At 51.4% G+C, this 17,544-nt stretch overlaps 1 protein-coding gene across 5 annotated transcripts in view; it reads left to right on the top strand.

Moving 5' to 3' along the window:
- The window catches only part of PLEKHG4 (pleckstrin homology and RhoGEF domain containing G4), an 83,769-nt gene that overhangs the window by 20,557 nt on the left and 45,668 nt on the right, over positions 1–17,544 (top strand). For all 5 annotated transcript variants that reach the window (XM_084533725.1, XM_084533722.1, XM_084533724.1 and 2 more), the window contains exons 3-6: positions 4,572–6,717; positions 11,765–11,980; positions 15,356–15,479; positions 15,951–16,044. In XM_084533725.1, coding sequence (XP_084389851.1) covers positions 4,572–6,717; positions 11,765–11,980; positions 15,356–15,479; positions 15,951–16,044 — 2,580 coding nt within the window. The remainder of the gene's footprint in view (positions 1–4,571; positions 6,718–11,764; positions 11,981–15,355; positions 15,480–15,950; positions 16,045–17,544) is intronic.

Raw genomic sequence — 17,544 nt, 5'->3', positions numbered from 1 at the left:
GAAGGGCAAAAAAATAACTGCTGCCTGAATGGCTGCTGCAGGAAATACTGAGAGACCTGCATCTCTTCCTCAGTGACAAAAATGTGAGTGGCTTCGTGAAATATTAGATGTCTTCGTGGGCTTCTGGTGGGCATAACAAACCCAGCAGTGTGTGACCCCAGGGGCTGGGGAAGCGAGGGTGTGCAGGGCAGTGCCAAAGGGCCCTTCCCTGCTTAAAAAACAGGTTTTGTTATGGGTCTTCAGATGACATCCTGGGCTAAAAGGACCTTTGCAACATCTTTGTCTTTGTTTACCAGCTGTTTCCTAAAAAGCAGCATCCTTTTTCCTGTTTTTTTTTTTTTTTTTCCTTTTTCTAAAAGGCAGCATAGAGTCAGGCCTTGGCACTCCTCTGCCCAGCCTGGGTTGGCTCTGGCAGTGGACACGAGACGAGCAAGTACTTGAGCCTCAAAGTGAAATGTTAAAACAACTGAAATAAGCCTCTTTGTGTAATCTCTTTGAAGGTGCTTTTTGGAGCAGGAGCATGAGGATGCGCCACTTCTAAAGCTCTGAGCCTCTGAAACGTTTAGGCAGTGGAAGGACTTACATTCCTGCTTGGGTGTTAATCTAGCTCTTGCTGCAGGTTGGGTGGTAGCTTTGCAGGTTTGTCAGGAAGTTCTGAGAGCTCTGCGTTTTGGGTTTGGTGATTTTACTGCTGAGATTTCTTCCGCTTGTTTGTCAGCAGGCATGCAGGTCATCTTAGCAGTGGGGTTGTCACATTTCTTAATGGGCAAACGGCCCCCAAATAGGTTACTCTGCATCCAGGTTATAACAGAAATTCTTTGTGTCAGGTAGGTGCAGATGGGATCCAGCTTTATGTTCATGCTGCCAATGAACCTCTTGCTTTTCACGTGTATAAACTATTTGTAATAGTTTGAGAACTGATCTTTTTTTTGTCTGCTTCCCCACCCCAGATGGCATTAACGTACCCAGTAGGAAACATTCTGATGGCAGGAGGGTTGATGTGGTGCAGTGTGCGAATCTGTAGTCTCTTCTGGAAAACTGCAGATCATTTTTTTTTGCTTAAAATCTGATGAACAAAACACTTGGCACTTCTGTAGGAGAGAGAAGCTCGTTGGCTGAGGTGTTGTGTGAGTCTTGAGCTTGATGGAAAAGTGAGGGAATTATGTACTGCCTGAGAATTTCTGAAGCCAGCAACAACCTCTGGAAACTGTGTGGTGTTAGAGGAGGTCTTGATTTGCAGAATTCAACCATGCTGTATAAGAAAGGGACTGGTGGAGATACCTGTCTGGGAGATCAGAAGGCATGAGGATGTAGGACTGCAAAGCTCAGCTCCACTTGATTTGGAGGGAAGTGCAGGCAAAATATGTTAAGTTGTAGGGTTTTTATTAAAATCAATTTAATAGGGAAAAGAAAGGGAGGCAGATCTGCTTGGTGTTCAAGGTTAGGATATAAAACTAATATTAAGACAATCCTCCAGACTAAACCAAGTCTTATTTTGGTTTTTATTTTGTAGTAACACGGTATGTGGGTACAGCAATAGGACAGTTGGTTGCACTGAGAGAACAGAGGTAAAGCTGCCATGACTGAAATGTTTCCAGATAGGAGTAAGTTGAAGAAAAAGGACTGGCTGATCTCCCTTGTGGAATATGGAAGAAGTTAGCACATAAAGCTTAGAACAGGGATTTTTATTGAACCTGTTAAGGCAGGGCTAGTAACAAAGCACAGAGAACAAGATGAGCATGCAACAGCAGCAGTCACTGAGCGTGAAGGAATTAACTGACCCTTTAGAAATCAGATAACATTTTTTCATGTGGTTTGTTCCATGGCAGGTAGCGTTAAGACCAGCCTTTTCCATCAAACAGCCTTTGTCTAGAGAGAAAAGTTTGGTTGTTTAATCTCTTCCTTAAAGGATTTATTATGGAGTCATCTGGAAAATTAATTACTGTGTCAAAGGGATGGAGGCTTGTGCAAGCATTGCAAGATGGGCAGCAAGCTGGTGAAAGGAAGGATGCGTGTACTGCAGTGAAAGCTGAGTTGGAGGCAGGAGTCATGAGACGCGTATTACGGCTCATCCATGACCTTGGCATAAAAAGTAAGAGTATGGAGATGACAAATTTGTGATGAAACGAGGCTGGGAGAAATGAGCAATAACAGGAGGAGGAGGATAAATGTGTTACACAAGATGAGGTCTGAAACTCCGTGCTGGAGTTTGTATAATGGGAGAGTCAGAGGGCAGGCACGCGCCTCGACAAAACCAGAGACAGAATTCCTGTTGTGATCTGGGGTTCATCAATTTGGGAAGAAAAACCAGCAGGTGACTGGGTTACCGAAGGGGCATGAGGGGAGGACGAACTTGAGCTTAGCTTTAAGGAGCGAAGTGCTTCTAGCCCAGTTGGGAAGTGTTGCTGCCATTGTACCCGGTGTTTTGCAAGGCTTTGCACAATTAAACAGTGGAACAAAGAAGTGTTAAAACGGCATCACCAAGGAGGCGCTTCAGGCAGGCCAAAGAGATGATCAAGGGAGATGTGTTAAGGTGATGTGACATTACTTAATAATTTTAAGTGATGAGAATTCATCAGGGGAACAAGCTGTGGGGATGAGGAGGAGGAATTACCAAATCTGAAGAGTTGAGCAGGTGCAGTGAGGATAAGAAACCCGTCTGGCTGAACACAGGAAGTAATTGATGCCATTACCTGTTGTTTTGATGTGTGTGAGGATCCATCCTGGAGGTTCCTTCCAGTTCTGTGGCCTCTTTGCTGTATGGCAAATTATTTGAATTAAAGTATTTTTCTTTAATCTGTCTGGCCTGCGGAATACAGCATTTTTATAAATAGCTTCCTTTGTCAGGACTTCCATGTGACCCTGTAAGAAGAACAAGATAAAATGTCTGAAGTCAGTGCTGCCAATACTAACATGGATGGGTTTCTAGGTGTCAGCTTTCTAATTTAAGGATCACATCCTGTAGAGGGGAGTCCTTTCTGAAACCTTGTCATGTCAGAGAAGGATGAAATTAATCATGGAACTGAAAATGAATGATTGCTTATGTCATGGCTTGATTTAAGCCCTACTTTACCCCAATGGAATCGAGTTCAAAGCAGTAATTTTATTTTTTGAAGTTGTGATAAAGCTGTAAATAATCGAGTCAAGTCAGTTCAGCCATGAAACTGCAGTTATTTTACTCGGTTGGGAATTGTCTGACGTGTGTCTTGCTTGATGCTCAGAGACCTTACTTTTATTTAAAATTATAAAAAAAAAAAAAAAAAAAAAAGAAGTGGTGGGGCATAGGCTGCCCTGAGTGCTGCCCTGCTTGGGAACGAGGAAGGATTTCTAGAAAGCTGAAAGAGTAATAGCACTGGGCCCGTGTTTAAGAGTAAATGGGACGTTGGCCAACCTGTTGTGGGTCTAGGGAATTAATGGAATGCCTATAACAGGACTTCTAAATGTAAAGGACTTCTAACAAGAAACATCCAAAACACGACTATAAATTAGAAAACATAACCGGGCAGGTATGTGCCTAGCAGCCACCTGCAGAGATTGCCTCTTAGCTCTTTGGTAACAAAAATACTGAATTGCTAACCTGAACCAAAATAGTGATTGATTTTAAAATCTGAAGATGATTCAGTTTCTGGTGGGAGTTCTTAGAAGTGAAGAACATCGCTGACATGAAGCAGTACCTGGATGACGAGGAGGGCAGGTGCAAAATGTGTGTTAAGTGGACGGGTAGGAGGAACACACAACACAGCTGAGAGTCCTGGGGTCAGCAACCCCGCTGGGAAGCAGCAGGTGCAGGGCTGCACGGCTCAGTTTTGCAAAAGAACCACATCAAGGCTTATCGGGTAGGATGAGGGAAATTGCTCTTTGTGTGGGAACTGATCTGCGTGTGAAGGCTGCTGGTGGTGAACTGGACACAATTCCAGCTGCCCTCCTCGTCATCCCAGTCTGCTTTCCTGATTTGCTGCTTCCTTTCTCCTGCTTTCTCTTTCCATGCCTGGGGGGTTGCAGCTTGGTTTCCAGCGTACCCAGTGCCACCTGGAGCTCGCTGTGGATGCACTGGGAGCGGTGCAGGCTGCTCTCCCACCTGCTCTGGGAAGGCTGCGGATGGCTTTCAGTTGAGGACGTTGGTTTTTGAATTTGCTGCTGTCAGCCTGCCTTTCGCTAACAGCACGTGGTTAGGGGTGCTCTGTGGTCTGATTCCTCGCTTTCTCAGTGTATCCAGCTCTTAATGAGGCAGAAATGAGGTAGAGAAGGGGTTTTGTGGGCTGGAGCACCGGGAGGGGAGAACTCCTGACCTCTCTGCCTTGGGGTTCTCTGTGCTGTAAAATAGGGTTGGCGCTGCTGGCAGGTGGTTGGTCCTTATTCAGCTTCTGGTTTGTCTTGGTAGCTTCTCTTGTTTCTGTTCTTTAAGAAAACCTTACCAAGGAAAACTTGTGTACACTAATCGCCAAAGACCCTAAATTCAGCTATGCTATTGCTATAGCAGGGCTGTACAAGAGAAACGTGAGCTCTCCTGTCCAAAAGCCTGAGCTGAGATTTGTTCCTGATGCTGACAGCTCTTTCTCGTTTCCCCCTAGGTTCAGTACTGTGGCTTGCTGTTTCGCCACGAGGGCTGGCCCCTGTGCATTCACGAGAAGATCGTAGTCCAGCTGGCTTCCATTGACTGGCGAATCCTGAAGCCTGGTGACTTCTACCTGCAGGTGGTTCCCTATCTGAAGAAGTCTCCGCGGATTGTATTGAAATGTTTGGCGAAGGACAAGCATAATGTAGAAGAAGTCGTGATTCCAGAAGTCTCCTATACCTCTATTTTCACTCTGGAATGGTTGAGCACTATCAATGGAGGGCGGATGGGTATAGCACTGGAAAATTGTTTACTAACCACTGATGATAAGATATTTCGTGTTCCCTGGGACGATGTGGTTAATCCTGAATTTATAAACAAACCAAAAGTAATTGAAAATAATATCATCACTCCAGAAACGGCAGAGGAACCTTCAGCTTTGTGCCTCCCTATGGACCATGCTGCGTGCAGCTCACCAGACCTAGAATCTCAGTGTCTACAGGAACCAAGTCCGAATAGGGACAACCTGGTTAGCAGCCCAGCTCCACAGTTAGGTGAATCTCTTGTCAATGGTGTGTGTACAAATGCTGTGCCTGAAGAGGACTTGAAAAGTGACATTGAAGGGGAGTACGTTGAGCTTGCAGAGGTTTCGCTGCCCTGCTTTGGGCCACAGACAGGCTCTTTAACCCAGTCAGTGCCTTTAAGTTACCTGACTCAGCCCAGGACACGAGTGAATGCATCTAAAGGCAAGCACAGGTTTATTGTCATTCAAGACAGCACCTACTCCAAGAACTTAATTCAGCCAGCACTTATGCAAAAGGAGCGCTGTCAGATGGACGCTCTGAGGACTTCTACAGAAGTTCTCAAAAATGTAACTCCTGTGGAAAGCGACAGGATGATGGCCCATGAGGAACTGTCTCCAGAAGGTCAGCTGCTGTCGGGTGGCCCTGGAAGCATGGGGAACAGCTCTCCTGCGGCTGCGTCTCCTGCCTGTGGTGCAGAAGATTCCTCCCCTGCAGAGCAGGAGACCTGCAGCGAGCACTCCATCGACTGGCGGTACGCGCTGTGCAGCTACAGTGACGTGTGTGCCGGAGATGCTGCCAGCTGCAGAGCACAGATGACTGGTTCTACTGGAAATATGCAAGGGGAAGGCGATGGTCCTAGCAGAAAGCCGGGTGTTGGTGTATTGGAGCAGAGCCCAGAAACAAAGCTAGATGCTGCTGCTGAAGAGGGCATTCAGAAGGGACACGGAGAACCACTGGCAGAGTGTCAAAGTGAGGTGGCACAGATGGATTCCTCTCCTCTGTCTGTCCCAGGGCTTTTGGGACCACGCTGCACGCTGAAGGAAGATCCTGGGGTTTCTTGCCAGGGTGTTGGTGAAGGCATCGCACCGGCCCAGGCTGCTGCGTTGCCTCTTGTGCCTGAGAGTGCGGATGTAGGTGTGGGGAGAGGCTCTCCTTCAGGGAGCGTGACAGATGCTTGCTGCGGTGATCAGGAAGAGAGTACGAGTTCTCCGTTAAATCCTCCAGAACAGATGAACCAAGGAGAAGCAGATGAAGAAGAGCTGGGAAGAAGAGAAGGCTCTGAGGAAGTCAAAGAGATTGAACAAACGCTGGCTGTAAATGAGAATGAGACCAGCCACAGCTACGGCTCTGTCAGAGCTCCTGCGGGTGGGCTCCTGGCAGATGGAAAAGAGCAAGAGGTCTCTGCCTGTCAGCACAAGAAAGGTGAAGAAGCCGTGCTACTCCCAGCTGCTCTGTCAGCAGAGAGTGAGGAGGTGGCAGGGCAGTTGGATACCGGTGACCCTTCGGTGGGTCTTGACGCACAAGCAGAAAGCTCAAGTCAATGCAAAACCCTCCAGTGCGGAGAGAAGCACGAGGAACAGCAAAGACAGGCAGAAAACCAAGGTCATGGAAGTGAAGCGAGCTCTGTGCTGAACCCAGAGTGCGTTGCAGCACAGGACTTGCAGGGAGGGGAGGAGAACCAGGGAAGTTTTTGTGATGGGGAAAAGTCCAAGACTGGAGCCTTAAAAACACTGGAATCCATTACGGAGGAGCTGGAGGTTGGACCATCGGCCTCGGGGCCTGCTGAGGGCAACCCGGAGCCCACCGCTCTGCAGTCCCAGGCAGTTCCTGGAGCATCACCTCCTAAAGTTACAGCAGGTGGGTGTTTGTGTGCCTACCTGGTTGGGAACAGGTAGAAAGCAAAATCCTCAGGAGCTACTGCTGACAAATCCGGTCTGCGTGGGGGTCATAGCACAAACTGCAGGGAGGCTGTCATTTTTCATGGCTCCAACTTAGCTTCGCCCTCAGAGCTGGCTTTAACGTAGTATTTTGTTCAACAGTTGTCTGCATATTTGCGTTTTTTTAGAAGAGTTCTGGCGTAAGGGATTTTTAATTTCAGTTAATCTGCTTGCTGGTGACCTCCACCCGTTGCATTCATCGTGTGCAAGTTATGGATGCACAATATAGGTGTGTGTGAGAACCTGCTGGCCGGCTGTGCAGGTCTGTCGTGGTTGAGCAGTGCCTGTAGGAAGGGAGCTGTGGTGCAAGGAAGGAGCAGAGGATGGCCCAGTGAAGTACCAGCTACAGGACATGACCTGAGATCAACAAATCTGCACGCTGGCAGCTGGTGTGCAAGAGGCGAACTGCAGAGCTGAGGGATTCCCCACCATCTCCTTCCCTCTCTCCTTTCCCCTCTGGCGTGCTTCTGCCACCTTGGTTATCTTTCAAGTAGGAGCTGTTTAACTTGAGTGGGAGAGCTAATATTAATTTTTCAGGTGGGAACACAGAGGCACAGAGAAATTCAGGTCAAACGACAGGTTCAAGCAAGTACCGCTCAGCCTTCTCCATGCCTGGGCTTCCGTGCTGGAGCTGTGGCCGTACAGAAGACCTTAAACTGTCGGTCTGGGTCTCTGCCTCTCGCACCGGGCTGCAGGCAGCACTCAGCCTCCCCGCCACGCTGCTGGCTCTGCCTGGCTGTGCTGAGCCTGGAAGCTGTCGCTGGATAGAGGCGCGGATCGCATCGAGAAGTGCCTGCGTGGCGGGGGCGGCTGGAACGCGCCCTTCCAGTTCAGCAGCTCTCCTCACCGGGACCCCTGGCTAGGAAAATTACCCGGTTAAATAGCAGAACGAGGATGCTCGGAAGGGTTGGAAGTGTGCAGCTGCACCTCGCCAGGGCATGTCCGACCCTGTGGGGCGATAGCAGCCGCTGCGGCACCCCTCTTGGGCTGCTCGGTTGTTAGCTTGTGCGGTGTCCAAAAGTCCCATTCGATCCGAGGCCTTAGTGGGACCTAACGGGGGAGCCCAAGCCTCCGTTGGTTAATAGGAAGCTTTAGTTTACACCCACGCCAAGGATGGTAATTGTGCGATTAGGCAGGCCTGCTGTTGCCGAGCATTTCTGATACTTCTGCAGCCACGAGGGTTTCTGCTCGGTGGGGCGGACGGGTCAGCTCCAAAGTTTCTGGTCGTGAAGAGTGCGTCAGTCTGAGCATCCAAAACCACGAGCAGCAAAACGAGGTCACGCTGCCCACCCGCAGCTCCTGGGGGATGCGTGCCAGTAAATGAGCGTGCTGCGGGATCCGCAGCGTGAATGAAGCGTTCTGCGCCAGCCCCACAGCAGGTACGGGGTGAGGGCATTTCTGAGCGAGCTGAAGCTGGCCTGGACTCCGTGCTCGCACAGGACTGGGCCTCAGAAAACCTTGGCGGGGTGGAGGGCAGGCTGCACGCTCCCCCTGTGACTCCCGTGGCTGCTTGTTCTGCGTTCCCATCCCTTCTGCCTAAAATTAGCCAAGTCCAGCTGGTGGATGAGATAATAAGTGCGATGTTCTCGCCGCTCCGCAGGACAAGTCTTGGCTGCTGCTGTGGATTTCAGCAGTGCCGGACCCCTCCGGGGCACGTGTGGAGCTTGTTTGTAGTGAGACAATTTAAACGTTTCTGAGGATTTGGCTGAAATCAGCGGTGTGCTTGTGGCCTGATTCTGATGGTGTCAAGCTGTGGCACTGCCATGAAAAAGACTTAGCCGAGTCTGCACAACAAAAGAAAAAAACCCTAAATTATTAGAAAGTCCCCAAACAACTGTGTAGGGCATAGGGCAGCTGAAGTACCCGTTAGCACTGGGAGTATTTCTTCTTACAGTCCCAGCTATAGTGTTTAAGTTTAATCTATTCAATTACGTTAGATTACTTTGAGATCCAAACGAGTTATTCATCTCCCTTTATCTAGCCCCTTTAAACCCTCACAGACATCATAATAAGATAATTCAGAGATAAAATTACAAAGTGAAGCAAACGTCCCGGGCTCAGTCCTACAAAAGCGCTTTCCTCTCGCAGGCGCTCGGTCCGTGGGCGCGTTGGGTCCTCAGTCACCAGCTCGTGTCGGGGTCCTTTTGCTGCTGTGACTGCAGACGGTGCTTATCTCGCCCTATAAATAACAACCAAGCCAGTTCCTAAGTGCTGCTGGCCCCGTTCGGATCCCAGCTCACACCTCGGCGGGCAGCCGCAGGGTTTGTTCTCTGGGGGGTCTTTGTCAGCTCGCGCGTTAAAGCAGGTGCTGGTGATTGTATCAGAAAACGCTTCCAGAACTGGGGCATCCGACTTTGCTGTGTCTGCAGATTTCTCCTGATCCCTCAACTCTCTCCCCTTCCTCCCACTCCCGTTCACAACCTGAGCTTATTTTCTGCACAAACGTGGCCTGGCTTAGAAAGCTTTTGAGGCAAATGTGGCCCATTTTGAGTTGGTGGCTTAAACTTTACACTGGTTCCATATACAGAATATCTGACTGCTGCTTTGCCCTAAAGACTGACTTTAAATGGAAGCGAATTTTCAACCTTTGCAGCTCAGGAAAAGAAATCCTGTATTTAGGGGTGGAAAATAACTTGATCTTCAAGAAATCAGCTGAAAAGTCAGGCTGGGGCATACTCGGCAGCACCTGCTGGGGCGTTCCAGCCCCGCTCCATGTTCCTACGTGGTGTTAGCATAGATGAGATGGGTGCCGGGGCAGTTTGCAGGAAAAATGCTAATGTCTCTTTGAAATGCACGCAAGCAAATCATCCTCTACCGCTTCCTTAACCTCAGGGAAAGGTGGAACCTGCAAACACGGCAAATTCAGACGGCCCAGTTCTCCATTTGCTTTTTGATGTAATCCTCCGCATTCGACAATTTCCGCTTCAGCAAGTGCCTCCGCCCCGGATCGCAGGGAGCGCGCTGAGCTCGGGCCTGCTCCGGGACAGGTGGGGTCTGCAGCTCCCCCTGCACCCCCGGGGCCGTCTCTGGTGGGCTGAACAAAAGCCCTCTGGGTTCGGGGAGCTGTTGCTCGCTTCTGAGGAGAGCTCTGAGGCAGGGCTGCCCTATGCAGTTGTGTCTTTCTCTTGCTTGGTGTGGTTCCTTCAACGCAGCCGTGCTCCCTTTCTTGTCTTCAAGTGTCACCCGCCGGTTCTCTTCGCAGGCTTTCTGCATTTGGTGCAAATTCCTTGGCTGCAAGCGGCCTGTGAGCTTGCTGCCAGGCTGTACAGCTCCCTGAGATGTTCTCCCCCCTTCGTCCAGCCCTTAACATGAAACATTCAGGGCGTGATTTATTTGCCTTGGTGCTACCCCAGCCACGGGGGATCTGCGCCCCTTGGAAACACCCCCAAAGGAAGATCTGGAAGCGTTGTCCAAAGCCAGTGAGCCCTTGTATTACAGGAAAACCGAGGCTGAGGAGGTGTTAGGAGCAGAACTGAGCCCCGATGTGTCCTGGAGCGGTGCAGAGGCCTGGAGCCATCAGCCCAGCTTACATGGCCAAACACAGCAGACGCCAGGCTGGGTCCTGGGGTGCTCCCTGAGATTACCGGGGCTCTGCAGCGAGCCCTTGTGGCTCTGGAGCACAACCCTGGAGCCCCTTCTGGCTTCCCCCCCACGCTGGGTAGTTTTACCCAGCGAGCCGCACTGCTTGGGGCACTTCTCTTACCCACTTGGGCAATTTTGGAAGCAGTTGGGGCTGAGCCTCAACCTGTAAATCTCCTCCGCTGCTAAAACTTGTATTGAAAGCCACTTCAAGGACTGCTTTGTTCCTCGTCCTGCTCTTTAATGAAGTATTGGAATCTGTTGGTAAATAAACTGAGTCAAGTGTCAGCATTGTTGATGCAGCAGGATGGTTTGAGCCAATTTCACGTAGCAATTAAGACGTGTGACTTCATAGCGAGCACATAAATACGCCACTCTTTCATTTCCATAAGGAGAGGGGGGTTTTGTTGGGAGATACCGAAGTGCCATGGCTTGCAGTGAAATGTAGCCTTTTGTCTCCAGGGAATCCCTCTGCCAAACAGTAGGACAGCCTGGCTGTGGACCTCGGATCCCAAAGATATGTTGCTGGCGTTTAATTCTTAGCGTGCTGGGAAATGGGGAATAATGCTTCTTCCGTAGTAGGTAGACTTCTCTCCATCTGCCTTTCCATGAAAATTGAAACCCAAAAAGAGGGGAAAGCTGGCGTTACTTTGTGTGCAGTAATTAAGATTAAGCTTGGAATCAGATGAAAGTGATCAGTTGTTTTCCAAGCCGAAGTGTCAGGGATAGGAAGTGTTTTCTCCAGTCCCCGAACCGAGCTGATGGGGCCACTCGTTCCCTTCTTCAGGGCTTAAAATAGGTTTTTGCCTTTCACATTATCTGTTAATTAAAAAACCCTGGGAGAGCCGAACGAGGTCTCTTGGCTGGCTAATTCCCAGCTGATTTGTCAGCCTTGGGTTGGCTTTGCCTTTTCAAGAAGCAATCTGCAAGCGGTGTCGGGGGAGTCACTCTGCTCTGGTGGAGCAGCTCTCCCTGGCAGGAGCTGGCTTATCGCCTCGGTGTGCTCGAGCTGCTGGAGCCCAGCCAGGGGCTCGCACTGCTCCAGACTTCGGGGCTGCCAGCAGACACGTACGGCTCGGTACGGTACCTTTAGAAGCAGGTTTGAGTACAAGAATCTTGATCTGAAGTGAGTTTTTATAACTTGCAAACTTGGTGATAAACTGCTCCTTTTTTTTTTTCTTTTTTTTTTTTTTTTCCTTGCTGGAATCGCTGGAGCGTTCGTGTTCCAACTGGTTTTGGAGCAGGCGTGCTGCTGGCACGAGGACCGGAGGAGCTGCGGGGCGCTGGGGCTGGGGGGCACGTCTCTCCCTCCCTCCCCAGTCGGGGATTTACCTGGGCCCTTTTGGGTGGAGCTGTGCTTGAGCTTCTGCCTGCTGCTTCTCTTCCAGGGATGGTGCTGGAAGGGGCAGAGACGGCAAAAGAAGCGACTGGCACGGCTGCGTCGAAGCCGGCGGGTAAGGTCTGCACCCCGGAGGAAACCTCAACAGCTGCTGTTCCCCCCAAATCCCCGGCTTCTGGGGCCGCCTGGGGTGGCCGGCCTGCGCCTTCCATAGTCAAGGATGTGAACCCAGAGGTGCTGAGGAGCGGGGTTGCCTGCCTGCCAGGTGAGTAGCTGAGCCACAACGTGTCTGGGCAGCGGGGCTGTGGCAGGGCAGAGCAGCCGTGCCGCGTTTTCAGGGCTGCAGCACGGTGCCAGTCCCGCTCCTTTCACCCCGAGCCTCTCCAGAAGCAATTCTGTAAAGCTTCTGAATGGGAAGGGCAGGAAGTAGGACTTCCCTCCCATGAAAGTCATGTTAACTTGCTCCAAAGAGTCTTAAAACGTGAACAAAGCATGCGTGAGTCAGACGTGCCGGATCTGTGGGCTCATAGCAAAACGAGGAGAGTGAGGATGCAGCTAATGACGGGCTGGTGGGCCTGACATCAGGCCCGGTCACAACAATAGGAACTTGATTCACTCGGTAGATAATTAAAGGACGAGAGTGTCGAAGATGCTATTTGACAGGGCTCTCGTAAAACCAGTTTTATTTCGGTAATTAGAAGTTGGGTTGATTAAGCTGCCAGGGGAGAAGAGATTTCTACAATACGTTTGATTTCGTGACGCACGGCGTTGAAAGGAATATCCCCATGCAGCGTGGATGAGCAACATGTGGGATGAACGATAGCGTAGCTGAATAGCAGATGACAAAACTAGCTATCGAGGGGAGGACTTCCCAGAATTGTTCTGCTGAGATCAGGGGTAGGTCAAACATTATTCACTGCTTGGATCTGATATGGCAGCAGACAGCAAATTGCTGCGGATAAAACTTCTTCTGGATGGGACAAAGATTGGCAGAGCGGTAAACGGAGCCCAGGCTGTTGGACAGAGCAGCCAGGATCGCTTGGAGCACAGGGCCCAAACAAGAAGTCTTTGTGTTTAACTAAACATTAATCTAAACAGAGGAAGTGAGGTCTACCTCTCCAGTGAGAAACAACCGTTGGGCAGCATCTGCTTCAGCACCCCCGTGGGTTTGCTTCCTCTTGTCCAGCGTGGTTCAGGGAGAGAGCTGCATTTGGGCAGCTCGGGAGGCATTCGTGACTTGAAAATTGCCCTGAGAGTGGAGGAGAGGCCAGGCAGAGCTGTGGGGGCGCTGGGAAGGAGAGCAGAAAGGCAGCAGAGTGGCACTCTCTCTCGGTGCTGGGGCTGCAAGGCCAATTTTGCCCCCAGATGTGTAAAGAGGAGGGAAGGACCAGTCAGGTTAAGGGGGGTTTTGCCTCTGCCTGCTTGGTGATGCCTCCCAAATAGCTCGGGGTGTTCTGACGTCCAGAAGTGGTGCCTTATTGCAGCTGAAGGGGATGCCCCATGGTGGGAGGCTGGAAGCTTTGTTAATCTCAAGGGGATTGAGGATCAGGTCAAAAAAACACCTTTTGTGTCAGAAGGAGAAAAGGGAAATAGGGCTACTCCAGTCTTCTGGGCAACAGTGGGGTGAGAAACCAAGTGCAGGGCAGAGTCACAGCACCTGCAAGCACGTAACTTAGCTCTGGTAGGTAGGTAGGTAGGTTTGTTATTCAGCTTGGACACTTCCACGGTGTGTATGCCAGCCAAAAAAAATCCGGGGTTCATAGCAGAACCCGTGGCTGTTGCTGCAGAAGAAGCTCGCTTGCATGATGTGCTGCTCCAGCGTTGTGCTGTATGGGAGGAATCTTAACAAACGTTACGTCAGATGCCTTCAGATGCGGGGTGAAGGGCTGTGCTTTTGAAGTGCGTGGAAGAAATGAGGTTTGGGCTTGGTGCCGCCTCCGAGGGAGCTTTGGCCTCCGAGAGGAGGGACGTTCCCTGCGGAAGCCGTACGTGCCGGCTCTCCCCGAGGACTGCCCACTGAAATCCAAAAGGAGACCCCCGAGGGAACGCGTGCAGCACTCAGTTAAATGCTACAGGTTAGACATCGGTAATGATACGATAATTACTTTAGAAAGGATAGGTTTTATGACAGGCAGAGAGCAAGGAGTGATTAATAGACTAGGAGGTGATGGAATTGGAAAGAAATTTTCCTTTCAGGAGCGTTTCTTGCTGGTATTCTGCTCCTGAATCATCTGGTTGTGTCACTGTCAGAGACCTAGCCCTGGTGGCTGTTGCTTTTTTGACCTAGTCAGGTAACTTCCTAGGCTCCTACGTGCTAATTAGAGGTTTAATCAAGTTCTGGTGATGCCCAGCCTCCCTGAGGGACAGAAGAGGATGCTTCAGTGCAAGGAGGCTTTTACTGAGACTGGTCATCATGCCATTATGCCTGTAACTGACTGCTTTGCTTTTCTAATTTGCTGATGAACCCCTTAGCTTTTAGGAAGCGAGCTGTAAGCTTTTCCTAATTCCTCTCCAGCTCTGACAATGCGGTGTTTTAGGAGTGCTACGACTGCTCCCGAATCACACAGACCAGCAGAGAGCTTTTGGCCCTGCTGTCAGAAAGCCGGGCGGCAGACAGCCCGGCTGCCAGCACTGCCCATCTGTGCCTGTGGCCCTCGCTCAACTCACGTCCTAGTGGCAGGCTGGGCTCACACCAGGGCAGCGTTTGGTGCTTGGGGCTGTCCACCTGCACCCCCAGGACCTCTCAGCTCACACCTCCTGAGGACGAGGAGAGAAGTGGTCCGGGGCTGTCACCTCCCTGGGCAGGGAGCTCAGAAGAGGGAGAGAGGCTTTGCTTTCCCTAGGCTTCTGTTTTTGTCTCGTGCTTGGGAAATTTTTCCCCTATCTCATTCCATTTGTATGACAGGAAATGCCTTCTGTTTTTGTGAATTACTTTTCACACAATAGAGGTGTGGTCCCGGCCGTTCTGCAGCTCGCTTACCTTCCTGGTGGGGCGCCAGCTCAGGGCGCTCTCGCCTGACCGCGCTCGCTCCGCGGCCTCGCTGCTTCTCCACGGGCAGAGGCAGCTCTGGGCCTCCAAAGCTGCGTGCCCGCCTGCTCCTTTCATCTCCTTACTTAGTTTGGGGAGTTCTCTCACCTGGCTGCACCTGGGTTTGGGCCACGTTTTGTCCCTCTTCCATCCCCGTCTGCCTTTTGGCAGGACAGAAACGGGAGGTGGGCAGAGGACGTGGCCGTGATGGACGGTCTGGGGTCCTGTGTGATGCTGGAACACAAGTGGGTGTGAGGTCGTTTATCTTGAGCTTGAGATTCTTGCTCTTCTCCAAAGGTTGCGTGATCATTCGCCAGCTTCCGCCAAATTTGGTGAGGAATGTGAGGTTGGGTAGAAGAGAGCAGGCCAAATTTAATGCTGCCCTGAGAGAAGGACAAGCAAAGCTCAGCTAGTTCACTCTGGGGCAACGTTTGGATACTCCAGAAGTGTGTTTACAGCCCACCACGATGTGCAGCACAGACTGTCCCTAGCTCCGTGCAGCATTCCCAGGAAGGTGATGAGGGTGGCAGCAGGGGAATGAGGCGTTCACACCTGGAACCAGGCTCTGTTTTACATCCTTAAATTATTTTTTTTTTTCCCCTCCCTTTACAGGTACTAGAGATAAATCGGGACGTGCAGTGGCGATAATCACGACGAGGAACACGGTCTGGTTAAACCCCCACTGCAACACCACTGAGCTTGTGCGCCTCCTCCTGTACTTGCACAGCATCCCAAGGTTTGTGGCACTCGGGGGCTGACGGGGGGAGCTGCTGCCACGTCTGCTTGTCTTGTGGGGTGTGGGAGCTGCGGCGGGGAATGGATCCAGGTCCTGTTGGCCCAGGAAGCTGCTCCAGGCAGTCCCGAAATGGTTCAGGTGGGGATCTCCTGCTGGGTGAGCTGCCTTGTGCTCAGCAAGCATCTTGGCTATTGTGTGTGCACCTTGCGCACGTGTGGATGGAGTTAGGTGTGTTCTGGATGTTTTTGTGCATTGCCACGGACCCGACCCGTTGTTGCTGTTCTTTGTTAGCTCAGAGAGCTAAATCTGAGAGCTGTGATGCAGTCGTGCAGCAGCTCCACGATGCAGCCTTGTGACGTGGTGTTGGAAGGCCAGGCCCCCAAGCTGAGAGGGAGGGAGGATCTGCAAGGGTTGTGGAAGTCTGGTTGACTTCTGTTGACCAACGTTCCCTCTTTTTCTCTGTCCTTGCAGACCCGAGTGCCAGGCTTTGGGTCTGACTGTCCTTGTGGATGCTCGTCGCTGCTCGCCGGTGCCTGCGCTCTTCAAGGCCTTCAGCATCTTGCAGGTGAGCCTTGGGCTGGGACAAAGGAACACAACTGGGCTTGCTGTCTTGGTTGGATGTTCCACCTCCGACTGCTGTGCGTCTCCATCTGCCAGCTGGCTCTGGGAGGTGGAGTCAGGCACCCAACCCTGTCTTAGGAGGACGAGCTGGGCTCGCCAGGCTGCAGCCAAAGCAAAAAAAAAATCAAGGAAATCAGAGAACACCCATCCAATGTGGCTTCCATCTCTGCTGAGAACCGTTCCCAAGTTGAAATGCTCTCACGAATTGTGCGTGGGGAGGCCGCGTGAAATACGCAGGGATTGTTGCTGCCGCAGGGAAGGGAGGAGGAGCAGCACTGCAGAGGGAGGGGAAGGGCACTGCTTGTCAGGCCAGGTGGAAGAGCACATGCAGCTGGTGATGTGGCTGCTGCTGAGCGATGGGAATCGGACGTGCTGTAACTCTAGACTGCTCCAGGTCAAAGGCTTTCTATCAATCACTGGGAAAACGAGTGGGTTGCGTTGCCCCTGCTCCCAGATCACTTCTGGCTGCTGTTATTAGAAAGCCAGAGGAGATGCTGGGTTGCAGCGATGACTAATCCTGTTGAAGCAGGTGTTCCTTTTAAATCAGAGCTCAGGTCTCCCAGGGCTCAAGCTCTGCAAACTGGAACGGGGCAACGTTTTAATGAGGCTGGTGTCTCTGGTTTATGTGCTTCGGTGCCACATCTGAGAGCTGGGGCTGAGTCAGAGCTCTGTCCTGCTGCTTCCTGGGCTGGGTGGAGCCGGGAGCTGTATCAGTGCGCTCGCTCTCTGGGGGCAAGGAGTTATCTGCTGCCTGCTCAGTCCTGCAGAGGTGCCAGGCGTGCATCTTCTCTTTTATGCTGTGCCCACGTGGCAGTGGGCTTGTTTGGGCTTCTGAGTGTTTCCACGTAGGTTGCAAGGTTGTGTTTTAGGGGGGTGATTTGGAAATCAGCGAGGTGTTAAAACAAAGTGTGCTTTCGGACCACTGCTGGGTCCTCAGCCTCATAGAGCGGCAGGAATAAAGAGCTCCGAGCGCTGAGCTTCCCATCTGAAACGGGGAGGGAGGAAAAGCCTTTTTTTTTTTGTTTTGTTTTGTTTTGTTTTGCACTGCCTGTGCAATATCCTGCCATGACGGCAGGTTGGCTCCGAGCACGGGGTAGAGCAACAGTTAGTTAGCAGGGAGTAATGTGCTGCAAGACGGGCTGCTAGAGCTGCAGGTAACAGCGACTGACGGAGGCTGATGACTCTGCTTGTGGTGTGCTGCTCCTTGCCCTGCCTCTCTGGCAGGCTGCACACAGGACCAGTTGGGCTGGCTCATCACCTGCTTGTGGCACCGGGGTAATCCCCTGGCTCCGCTGAGCCGTTTGGGGATCCTGAGCATTTTTACTTCTGGTCTGCCCCTGTGTTCCCACGACACTGCTCTCCCCTGCTCTGAAATAAGGGCAGAGAAGTGTAGGGGACTGACTGTAACCACTACGAGGCAGCTAAGCTTTCTAGAGAGCAGCCA

This window comes from Aythya ferina (assembly GCF_964211825.1).
Source record: "Aythya ferina genome assembly, chromosome: 12".
In the NCBI taxonomy this organism is placed as follows: Eukaryota; Metazoa; Chordata; class Aves; order Anseriformes; family Anatidae; genus Aythya; species Aythya ferina.
The sequence above is the reverse complement of the archived record's forward strand: the minus strand, read 5'-3'. Positions and strand labels throughout refer to the sequence as shown.